This window comes from Dioscorea cayenensis, chromosome 14 (assembly GCF_009730915.1).
Source record: "Dioscorea cayenensis subsp. rotundata cultivar TDr96_F1 chromosome 14, TDr96_F1_v2_PseudoChromosome.rev07_lg8_w22 25.fasta, whole genome shotgun sequence".
Lineage (NCBI taxonomy): Eukaryota > Viridiplantae > Streptophyta > Magnoliopsida > Dioscoreales > Dioscoreaceae > Dioscorea > Dioscorea cayenensis.
This window is the reverse complement of record NC_052484.1, coordinates 5,085,579-5,097,393: the sequence shown is the minus strand read 5'-3', so window position 1 is coordinate 5,097,393 and position 11,815 is coordinate 5,085,579. Positions and strand designations below refer to the sequence as shown.

Here is an 11,815-nt window from a genome sequence, read left to right as displayed (position 1 = left end):
CTCTCTCTTTGGTTTTTATTTTCCTCCACCTTTCTTCTCTTCCTTGAGTTTTCTTTGGAGCAAGAGGAAAGGCTTTTTGGCCTTTTTCTTCCAACTTTAGAGCCCCAAGATCCATCCATCTTGTCCTTGAATCCTTGAGGTAAGCTTCCATTTCCTTTCTCTCCTTTGTTTTGATGGATGGTTGACCTAATGGTTAGATTGTTGGCTTGATTCTTGTTCTTCTTGTTGGTTATTGCTTTGAGAACTTCATTTAGTGGTTTGCATTGTGTTTACTTCCTTGTTTGATTGCATTCCATGAACCATTGCTTGCTAGGGTTCTTGGATACTATAGCAGCAATGTAGCACCAATGGAACTTGCTTGTTTCCTCACTTCTTTGGTTTAGAGTAAAGCTTAGACCCTTAGAAAGCCATTGTAAACCTTGAAACCCACTTTTGAGCCAACCCTAGGCTTGTTGGGATTGCATTGCTTGGTAACCTAGGGCTTCATTCTTGTCTTCTTTTGTTTAATTCATGTTTGTTGCTTGTGTTGGGGTGTGTGTGTTGGCTGGTTAGGTGGTGATGGCTCGTCGCGAGGTAAGGAGCCGACGAAGGAGTAGTTTGCTTGTGGTTTTCTTGCCTAAGTTGTGAGCGGGTTAAGTTGATCCACAATTCTAGTAGAATATAATTCAAATATTTTCATTACTTGATTTGAGATTGCCTTATGGTTTTATCATATTTAAATTGATATGTTGATTGATTCGGAAGGATTTCTTGCTTTTGATTTGTATTGGAAAACTCTTGATGGTTGGTGAAAATATTCATGTTTATTGATCAGTTTGGAAATGAGTTTTTGTACTAGTAAATTATATATGAAACCCCTTGATGTTTGAATGAATGAGTTATTACATGGGTATTTTGGAGTCGAAATGATTTATGAGCACTTGTTTATTTAAAAATGTTTCTTGATCTCTGCTGTCAAGCTTTGATGATGTTTCTTCCTTTGTGCTATTTTCTGTGTTCTTTGTTTTATTCTCCCTTTGAACTTGGAAATTAGATCTAGTGCTGTTGTATTCTAGGTTTTTGGTAGCCTTGCGGTGACCCGAGAGTTGAGTGGTGTAGGTATCACTCCCTAGGTTGTTACGGCGGTTGTTAGGTTTGGGGCCCACAAGTCGGGGCATGACAACTTCCGGTTCCCCTTTGAACTAGTTGAACCATCCAGTTCGGTCTGATTTTTAAAACTATTACATGGTCACTCAAATCACAATCTTGAGGTGACCTATAATTCATTGGCCTATCAGTTAACTGGTAGGCTCCGTAGGTCTTACAAATCAATTTGGTTACTTGTGCCTACCTTGTTGCTATATTTAAATACAATTTTAAGAGAGTCAAATTTTTTTTTTTTATAACCAAAAATCTAACTAAAATTTTTAAAATTTTTTTAAACCCATACCAAACTAAATAAATTAATTAAAACATATTAAAAAGTTAATATATTTAAATAATATATAACTTTACACTCTTGAGACAACTCTGCTTTAAAATATTAATATTTTAAATATATAAAATTAATACATGAAGAACAAACGACTTTTGAAAAATAAAACAAACACAACAAATGCTGCCTTATAAAAAATAGTCAAACAAATAGACAGTTAAGTACAATATATAATATATTAGTTATGGTAAACGATACCCTACAGATTTACTATATGAAGCAAATTAATACGTGAGATAATGATGGTCTATTACATGCTTCTATATAATATATTATACATAATTGTATAGTATAGTACTAACACTCATACCTACATACCTTTTCAGTGTGGTGAACCGTGTTTGGCTTTTGAAAAATAAGTTAAAGAAACTTATCTAAAATTAACATAAATTAAGGGGTCGTTTGGGATTGTAGTCAAATCCTTGTTTTTGTTGTCAATTCCAAATTTTGGAAATAAAACAAAAAAAAAAAAAAAAAAAAAAAAAAACATGTTTGGTAAGCTATTTTTGTTTCCAAAAATTTTGAAAACAACATCCATGTTTTCAAAAAAAGTGAAAACACAATTTTTATGTTTTCAACTATTTTGAAAACGTTTCCAAAACATAACCCATTAAAGACATCAATTACTATTTTTTTCTCATAAACATTAATGGTTTAGACAAGCATGACAACTAATCTTTATAACTTGTTTATTGATTTTTTCCTATCTTAAAATTTATTTTCTCACATCTCTTTTTTGAGATTTATTTGTAAATTTTTTAAGATAGTTAGGAAAATTGAGTTAAAGATGGTCAGAGATTTGATATTTTTATTGAGAAATCTCCTTCAGTTTTTATCCTAAATATTTTCTAATTATCACAAAAGATTTATATATCATGTTTCCTTTTTTTCATGACTAATAGAATTTTTTAAAGATTTGTCATCTCATTATTTTTATAATTATTTTATAAAGATATATATATATATATATAAACTTTGTTTATTGATACAACTTAATTTAGTGTACTAACATAAAAAAAAATTATAAAAATCATAAAAAATATAAATTAAGAAAAAAATACAAAAATTTACAATACATTTTTATTATGCTTTTGTGTTTGTTGCTTTCTAAAACATACAACTTTGTATTTAAACATGTTTTTGCTTTCAAAAAATTGACAACAAAACAAAAATAAAACAAAACCCAAACAAAATTAAAACAAAAACAAAAAAACAAAAAAAAACAAAAACAACACCAAACAACCCTTAAGATTATCCTCTCCGTTGCAAATATCAGCCAGCTTAAAACAAGGACTAAAAGTAACTTTTAATACCTTACCAAGAGCAATATGAAAATAAGAAACATTAGGGAGTTCTATGCAAAAAGACCATCAACATCAATAGATATCATATAGTGAAGCGGCTAGGGTTTTCCCAAACCCCTTTCTGCGTTCGGTCGTCGCAATGGTGAGCTATGATTTCTAGGGTTTTTCTCTTGGATTCCCAAATTCTTTTTGCTAATCTCTAATTTGATCCCAATCTCGTACTCATGATCTGAATCTCTGCATAAATTTCTTTATTTTTGATTTAATAGCCGCAAGGAGATTATATTGACCTTCATCGGAAGCGCCATGGCTACCGCCCCGACCATTTCGAGCGCAAGCGCAAGAAGGAGGCCCGCGAGGTCCACAAGCGGTCTGCTTTCGCTCAGAAGGTCTGCGCTCGTTTGATAATCTTCTCTTCTGTTTTTGTGTTTGTTTTGTTATAATCTGAGAGTTTTTTTTTGTTGGGGGTTTGAGTAGGCGCTGGGGATTAAAGGAAAGATGTTTGCGAAGAAGCGGTATGCGGAGAAGGCGTTGATGAAGAAAACGTAAGCATTCTCTTCTTCTCTTTATGGTTTTATTGATTCGATTTTTTTTTTAATTATTTTTTTTTATGATCGTTTACTGAAAAGAATGATAAGCTTTGTGAGAATTGACTTTGATTAGTTGAAAAATGTCTTCTTTGATGTTGCCAAAGTCTATTGAGGCCTCTGGTTTACTCATAAAATAGGGAGTGCAAGTATTTTGTCAAAACTGAAATGAGAAATAGTCTGTAGTTATTTTGGCTCAGTTATTATATTTGTTAGTAGCTTAGACACTAGGATAAGCAACAATGTTAGCCTTGGAACACTAGGCGGCCTCTTTCCTGTGCTTATTGTTGTTCTTGGGAGCTTACTGGTTCAACATTGCTACTTGGTCTTATTCATCACAATTTAACTTAATCTAGGCCAATTCAAATTGATTATTTAAACACATTGTATGTAACAAATATTATAGTTTTGCCAAACCGAAATGTGAATTCAATAGCAGAAGTAAACCAAACATGTTAAAGAAACATGTAAGTTTAATGTTCAAATAAAGGCATCAGCCATGCATACTTAACTAAATGCTTCACTAATTATTCACTATTTTTAAGGTTTATGACTTTACTTGATTCTATTTGATGGTCTTATTGAATTGCATTGTAGAAACTTGCATCTAGCATTTATTATTATTATTATTATTATTATTATTGTTATATTAATTTATTTATTTTATATTTATTAAAAACATTGGTCCATAGATTCCTAGTCTGTCCATCATCTTAGGATGAATGTAGGTTGTTCCTTGTGACTGGCCATATCAACTCATTTATGCTGCATTGTCCACCTGATTTGTGAGGCAGAGGGCCTGGTTTTTAGTGATGATAATGAGTCAAAAGATTTCAAGGTTTCTAGTTGAGGAAGATCCACGGGAATCCTACCTCTACCATATTCTGTCTATAGTTGGCTTTTAACCTTCTTTTTGTTGGTAATCTATCCTTGTGATTGGCATTCAATATCTGATTAGTGGTTATGCCTTTACTTCCAATAGTTTTGTTTAATGATTTACTTTGCAGCAATTTGGATTAATTATTATAATTCACTACTGAGATAAAAATGTAGACTCAACTGGTCGCGTTAATGAGGCAAAGCGCTAGACTTCTGAGTCAGCATGACTGATTATCTATTGTTTGTTCCATTTACAGCCTTGCTATGCATGAGGAATCATCAACTAGGCGCAAGGTGGATGATAAGGTTCATGATGGAGCTATTCCTGCTTATCTGCTTGATCGTGACACAACAACACGTGCTAAGGTGAAGTCCTGTTATATTTTCTGTCGTTGCTTATTATTCCATTGTTCTTCCTCTGCCTGGACTCAATTTTTTGATACTTCTTGCTTTTGGTTTATTCAGGTTTTGAGCAACACTATCAAACAAAAGAGAAAGGAAAAGGCTGGTAAATGGGAGGTTCCTTTGCCAAAAGTAAGAATGCCTTGATTGATATCCTTCACACCCCCTTTTATAAATTTTGCTATCTTCTTGAGATCATTATTGAATTGTAGTTGTACTTTGCTGCAATTGTTGTGAAACAAAAGGTTTCCTATGTTGGGGTATTCTGCAAACACGTCTATTACCTATAATTTATCTATAGGCTGTAAAGTCAGCTCTTGCTTTATGCCTTTCTATTCCTTAATGTGAAGTGATGGCATCAGCAACATTACTGATTTTCTTGCCTTGCAGGTTAGACCAGTGGCAGAAGATGAGATGTTCCGGGTAATTCGATCTGGAAAGCGCAAAAGTAAGTCACTTCCCCCTTTTCTGTCGGTACCAAATCTTAAATATATTTGGATGTTTTGGGCACTTAATCTTCTAAAATGAAGTTCAGAATTGCTGAATTATGTCAGGATAATAGAAAACTAGATTGCAATATTGTAGGTAATATATGGTATTATTATCTCCATGGATTTGAGTTTCGCAGGGTCCGGTTATTTCTCCATCCCTGTCAAAGTGCAAGTTTTTTCCTATATAAATTTAGAATAAAATGTTTAATTGTAGACTACTATAGGATGCCATTTGAAAAAGAAAAGGTTTTGTAACAACTTTTGCCAATAATGCTGCTTTCACCTGCTAGCCTTTGACTGTATATAATGCATGGATTATGCATCTTAAAGCATTTGATTCTTTCTGTGTTGTACTCACATTGCTCACAATACTCTTTGGTTGGATTATACTTGAGGTTAAAATGATTCTTTCCCCGTATATTGGTTTGATTAATTTCCATGTATTTTGAACAAAAATAAAATGCTTGCATGCCATTGTATTCTTATATCTTGGTTCATCCAGATTTTGCAGTTCTCCAGAATGAGTTAAGGAAAATGACTTGTTGCATTTCACATCACGCTCGACCTATACAATGATTTGCAAACTATTGACTCAAATATGCTTTTTTTTTTCTGCATAAACATATGTTGTGGCCTTGTTTGTGACAATTACTCTGCCTTGAGTTTACCCAGACTTTTTACTTCTTGCTCTGATTTCCAGAATTTGAACTTTGGTACAAAACTGACAACGGTGTGATTTTGTCAGTTTGCTTATAGCTTTTTGTAGTTTGTGCCCCTCGATGTGGTTGATCCCCCCATCAGGTACTTTCATAGTTGCCCAGATAGCGAGGACAGCACAAGCAGTTAAGATACTGTACATTCTTAAGTGCTGAAGCCAATGACCTATGCAATTTATTTTGTTCTGTTTTGGCGGAGATAGCTGTCCTTCAAGATATCAATGCCAATAATTGTCATTTTAAATTTCCTAGCCATGAAATCGTTATTATGTTGTTTATATGGTTGTTTGCATGACTTGATGCATAACATGGTTTGCTGTCAAATTTAAGTCCCAACTTTGCATGACTTGATGCATAACATGGTTTGCTGTCAAATTTAAGTCCTAACTTTGTATGTGTTGATGAAAACTTCAAAATATATAAATCTACATAGCTAAAATATAGACAACTAAAAACGTCACAGTTAATTCAATCGTATATGGAAATTTTTGTTTATCAAAAAAGGGAAGGGGGAAAAACCTATACAGTCAATTATCGTTGTTTCATCATCTTCTCTCTATCTTGACCATGATCTGATATGGTAATTTCTGCCTTTGCATTGAAATTGACTTTGCTTCTTAATGAATAACACTGGGCTCTCTCAGTGAGAAGATGAAATCTAGTGGTTGAATGAGAGAGGAGTCAAGAAGCAGGGATGCAATATTATCGACGTCTTGTTTAGCTTTTTACACTCAAACTATTTTAATTTATTTCTTTTTTTTGGGTTGAAACAAGTGTATCGATGTCAAGTCATAGGGTCAGAAATGGTCAGATTTCCAAAATTATTATGTACTTTAGTAGCGTCTTTGTCATCACCTGGTGCTCGGGGTGGTCTATTGCCTTATCTTGCTTTGTTAGGAATAACCTTGTCAGATGCGGAACGCCTAGTCACCTAGTCTGGATGAAGCTGACTATCATTTGCAAGAGATTTGTGTTTCTACTTTTTTGATTAGGTGTGCTTGCGTGTTGCTTACCATCTGCAATGTCGTGAATAACTGAGATTCCACTTGTTCCTCCTTACAGGTAAGCAATGGAAGAGAATGGTCACCAAGGTTACATTTGTTGGACCAGGATTTACCAGAAAACCCCCCAAATACGAACGTTTTATCCGCCCCATGGGCTTGAGATTTACCAAGGCTCATGTGACACACCCGGAGCTGAAATGCACTTTTAACCTTGAAATAATTGACATAAAGAAAAATCCAAATGGTTCTATGTACACCTCGTTGGGGGTTGTGACCAAGGGAACCATTATTGAGGCAAGTAGTAAGCACTTTATGGATTTCTTTATTGCAGATTTCTTCGTTGCTTTGTGCTGTATCTGATATGTATTATCATATATCAAAATACTATAGGTGAATGTCAGTGAGCTCGGTTTGGTTACTCCGGCTGGAAAAGTTGTTTGGGGTAAGAAGCCAACAGCTTTTTATGCAGATGATTTTACCTTGATTTTGTCTTTCTTGTTCTCACTAAAAACTCTTCAAAATGGCTGCAGGAAAATATGCTCAAGTCACGAATAATCCAGAGAACGATGGCTGTATAAATGCGGTTTTACTTGTTTAACCGCAATAAATGACTGATAAATTTTCCCAAAAATGATACTAATCAGTGTGACCATGGTGGCCTGACTCTGGATGGATGGTTTAAGCGCGGTCATTGCATGAGTTCTTTCTCAGGCGACTGGATTTTGTAGGCAATCTATCTTGTATTTCTGTTCTCTATTATGTTTCTTAATTTTTTTTTTTTTATATATAATTTTAAACCCTTTTTGAAGATTTGTGATTCACTGTAGAACGTTCGGTTATGAAGAGCTTTGGCTTCACACTGAAGTTTATTTTGCCATTGGCCAGTAGCTTTTTTCAAATGTTGCGTTTGGTGTTTGTCAGGGTTGTACTGTGTTCTTTCTATGGGGATCATTGTGATGCATTTGATTTAACCAGAAGAATTTAGTAACTTCTGAGTACTAAATTGTGCTGTTAGTATTGTTAATCATGGGTGTGATTACTAGAAAGTATGTTAACTTTTTGTAATAATTCAAATTAAAAATAAACACAGATTTTTAAAAGAAATATCAACTCTGTATTTTAATTAAAAACAAAACAAGACACCAGTCACCCAAGAATTAAAAAAAAAAACAATCAAAACAGAAATAGACGTTAATCCGAAGATAAATCCCAAACCAAGTTAAAGCGTCATCCATGACACACCAATCCCACCATTTTTGACCGCTATTTTTTCTCCCTACGCGGCTACGGCTGACATTTACAAACTTATCCATAGATTCAACAGCCAATTATTTCTACATAGAATTAAAAACCAAAGTAGTGTCTATATACTACATATCACATATTTAATATTTTTTGAAAATAACATTAACAAAACAAAACACGTTTTTTAAACTCATAAAAATCCCTTATAAATCATAGCAAATCTCCAACCTCATCAAAGCAAACCCCAATCAATCAATGGAAAACAACAACAACAACAACAACATCAAAGACAATGGCAACAACAACAACATTAACAACAATGGCTACAACAACCTCCACATAGCCATGCTACCATGGTTAGCAATTGGTCACCTTCTCCCATTCCTAGACCTTGCCAAACGTCTAGCACAACACGGCCATCAAATCTCCTTCTTCTCCACTCCCCAAAACCTCCACCGTCTCCCATCTCTCCCTTCCCATCTATCCTCTCTCATCTCCTTCATCCCTCTCCCTCTCCCTCCCATCCCTGACCTCCCTCCCAACGCCTCCGCCACTCTTGACCTCCCTTCCGACCATCTCCGTCCACTTCTCCGCAAAGCCTTTGACTCATTCCAACACTCTCTCCTTCCCTTCCTCCATTCTTCACCTCCTCACTGGCTCCTCTTCGACTACGCCGCTCACTGGGTTCCTTCTCTAGCTCGTCATCTCCACATCAAATCCGCCTTCGTGGCCCTCCACAACGCCACCGCCCTCTCTTTTTTCGGCCCTCCTTCCGCTCTCTCCGGCCCTGATTCCCGTACTTCCCCTGAACAATTCACCCAAATCCCCAATTGGATCCCTTTCCCTAATTCCACTATCACTTACCGTCTCTACGAAGCTCGTGAGCTCTTCAACCCCGGCGTCCTCCCTGATGCCTCCGGCGTCTCTGAGTCCTTCCGCTACAGCGCATCCATCTCCGACTCTGACTTCGTCGCCATTCGTAGCTGCCACGAGTTCGAATCCATTTATTTAGACCTCCTCCAAAACCTCTACAACAAACCTCTCATCCCTTTCGGTTTGCTCCCTCCACTCATACACACTCAAAACAGTCACCAAATTCCCAATGATTTGAAGCAGTGGTTGAATAAACAAACTCTAAAGAGTGTTGTGTATGTAGCATTTGGTAGTGAAGTGAAGCTAAGTAAAAAAAGTGTTCAAAAAATAGCATTAGGGTTGGAGCTTTCGCAACTACCATTTGTTTGGGTTCTCCGAGCAAGTGAAGATTGGTTGCCGGAAGGGTTTGGGAGGAGGAATGAAGGGAAGGGAGTTGTTGTGTTTGGTTGGGTTCCTCAACTGAGTGTTCTTGGTCATTGGGCAGTGGGTGGGTTCCTGTGTCATGGTGGGTGGAGCTCCATTGTTGAAGGGCTTGGGTTTGGGGTGGCAATGGTGATGTTGCCAATGGTATTTGAACAGGGTTTGAATGCTAGGAATGTTGTGGAGAAGGGGATTGGGGTGGAGGTTGTGAGGGATGAAAATGATGGTTCTTTTAGTGGTGAGGATGTTTGTCGGAGTTTGAGGTTGGTGATGGTTGATGACGAAGGGGAGTGTTTTAGGAAGAGGGCTTTGGAGATGAAAGATGTGTTTGGTCATGAGGAGTTGCATGATAGGTATATTAGTGGTTTCATTCAATTTCTCTGGGATCATAGGTAGGTTTTTGAATTATCTCATGATAATACTTGATAATTATTTAAAATTTTATGGGATTTCTGACAGAACATTTTGTAGATATCGATGTGGTTTTTACCATACATGTATCTTTCACTTGTGCAAGCTGAGATCCATACTTGTGTTTTTTAAGAAGGCCTTGTTGGTAATTTTTTATTTTTCATTAAAAGAAAATGTATGATTAAGAAAATTACAAGTGCAATGAATTTGAAAACAGGCCAAAAACAACATTAGCTTTTGATTTCATTCTAAGTTTTCATCTGCAGCGAGGGGTGTAAATAAGCCAAGCTACCCGAGAGCGGCTCGGTTCGTGCTTAAATTCGATTCGATTTTTCACGAGTCGAGCTCGAGCTACTCGTATACTTTGGCGAGCTGAACTCGAGCCCAAAATTACTCAGCTCGTGAGGCTCGCGAGCCTAAACGAGCTTCTATATTTAAATTATTTATTAGTCATTCTAATTTTTCAAATATCCGTTGCAGTCCCTTTTTTTTCAATTTACTTATTTTTCAGTTCCTACATCAGTTTAATTTTATTTAAAAGTCCTCTCTCTACTTTTAATTTTTAATTTTAAAATATATCAATTTTTTTTGCAAATTAATACTAATAATTTAAAAATATATATTTTTAAGAAAAATGTTTATAAAATATTATTATTTGGGTTTGATATTTTACAAATTAGTTTATATAGTATAAAAAAATTATATTTTAGAAAGTATTTATGAAAATTATTGTTTGATCCCTTGATTTTTATAAACAAGGATATAACATATAAAATACATACATACATATATATATATATATATATATATATTTGTAAAAATCTATTGTTTGAGCTATTGACTTTTTACTTGATCTCAAAAAATTCTATTGTAAAAATTTTGACTTTTTGAAACTCGGCGTAGACTCGAGTTTAGCTCGAACCCGGTTGAAGTAAGCTCGAGCTTGGCTCGAGATTGATTAAAGTAGGCTTGAGCTCGGCTCGAGCTCAGTAAAAATAGTGGCGAGCCAAGCTTGGCTCGACTCGGCTCATTTACAGCCTTATCTGCAGCTGCTTTATTTTCTTTAATTTTAGCCCAAAGAATACAATAAAAGTGCTGCTACCATTAAAACACGACCCAAAACACTGTAAAAAATATTACACGAAAAATGTTAGCTCATAACTTGATGAAAAAGAAAAATTGTTATTGAATCAATTGATTACCTTCCAAGGTAAGTGATTTCACCTAAAAGCAATGCACAAAATGTGACGGTGATCACAAGTGAAAGTGGAGTAAACATTGCAGCAAACACGAGACTTTTCTTATCAATAGGCCAAGTTTGTAAGTAAAATCATAATACACCTATGATTATTCCCTCTAATTTGCTTTTGTTAATAGATTGACATGATATCACTATTACAAAATTCAACAATTTTTTTTAAACATTTTTGTGGTTAAATACACTTCAATTTTCTTTGACTATAATATACATACACCGCACACAATTTTAAGAAGGGCGGTATCAAAATGCAATTTCTATTTGCATAAATATTTTTTGAAGACGATCACTACTAAAAATAATTGAAATGTGCTGAAAATTGCACAAAGAGTTTGAAAGATAAGTTGATTAGGATATCCATTCAATAAAAATTCTGGTTGAAAAATAAATATCAATTAAGAAATTATTATAAATATTGTTCCAATTAAAAAAAAAACTGAATAAAAAATAATAAATACCTGTGAGACAATCCAAAAAGACCATGCAACAGTGGCCAAAACCATAAAAACCCTTAATCCATGGCTTCTTGGAATTGGGAATTAGATGGTGATTTTCAGCACTTCCATGCATAATTAGATGATGAGTGTTCACGGATATAACTTGCGGACCTTTGTAGAAAGCTATAACTATTACTCCAACTAAGCAAAATGCTATTCCAAACATTTTCAATATGCGTGGAATTGTCTTTGGATTGAGAGTTTCTTTCTTATAGTTTTAACATCAACATCAAATGATAAAAATAAAGAAAAAG

General features: G+C 34.9%; 2 protein-coding genes across 2 annotated transcripts; both read left to right on the top strand.

Moving 5' to 3' along the window:
* The first annotated feature begins 2,845 nt into the window (after window positions 1–2,845).
* Window positions 2,846–7,734, top strand: LOC120276422 (ribosome biogenesis protein NSA2 homolog). Its single transcript, XM_039283157.1, has 9 exons — window positions 2,846–2,920; window positions 3,048–3,167; window positions 3,256–3,323; window positions 4,502–4,610; window positions 4,710–4,778; window positions 5,037–5,094; window positions 6,916–7,151; window positions 7,248–7,299; window positions 7,388–7,734. Exons 1-9 carry the CDS (start codon window positions 2,918–2,920, stop codon window positions 7,453–7,455), a joined length of 783 nt encoding a protein of 260 aa, XP_039139091.1. The 5' UTR covers window positions 2,846–2,917; the 3' UTR covers window positions 7,456–7,734.
* Window positions 7,735–8,447: 713 nt separating this feature from the next.
* LOC120276051 (UDP-glycosyltransferase 91C1) lies at window positions 8,448–9,791 on the top strand. Its single transcript, XM_039282795.1, has one exon. It carries the CDS (start codon window positions 8,448–8,450, stop codon window positions 9,789–9,791), a length of 1,344 nt encoding a protein of 447 aa, XP_039138729.1.
* The last annotated feature ends 2,024 nt before the right edge of the window (window positions 9,792–11,815 follow it).

What these genes read in the sequence shown, in the direction of transcription:
- LOC120276422 (XM_039283157.1), top strand. An exon ending in AAGGCGTTGATGAAGAAAAC is followed by an intron (nt 3,324 to 4,501) that starts GTAAGCATTCTC and finishes TTCCATTTACAG; the next exon opens with CCTTGCTATGCATGAGGAAT. An exon ending in GGCTGGAAAAGTTGTTTGGG is followed by an intron (nt 7,300 to 7,387) that starts GTAAGAAGCCAA and finishes AAATGGCTGCAG; the next exon opens with GAAAATATGCTCAAGTCACG.
- LOC120276051 (XM_039282795.1), top strand. Translation starts at nt 8,448, where the DNA reads ATGCTACCATGGTTAGCAATTGGTCACCTTCTCCCATTCCTAGACCTT.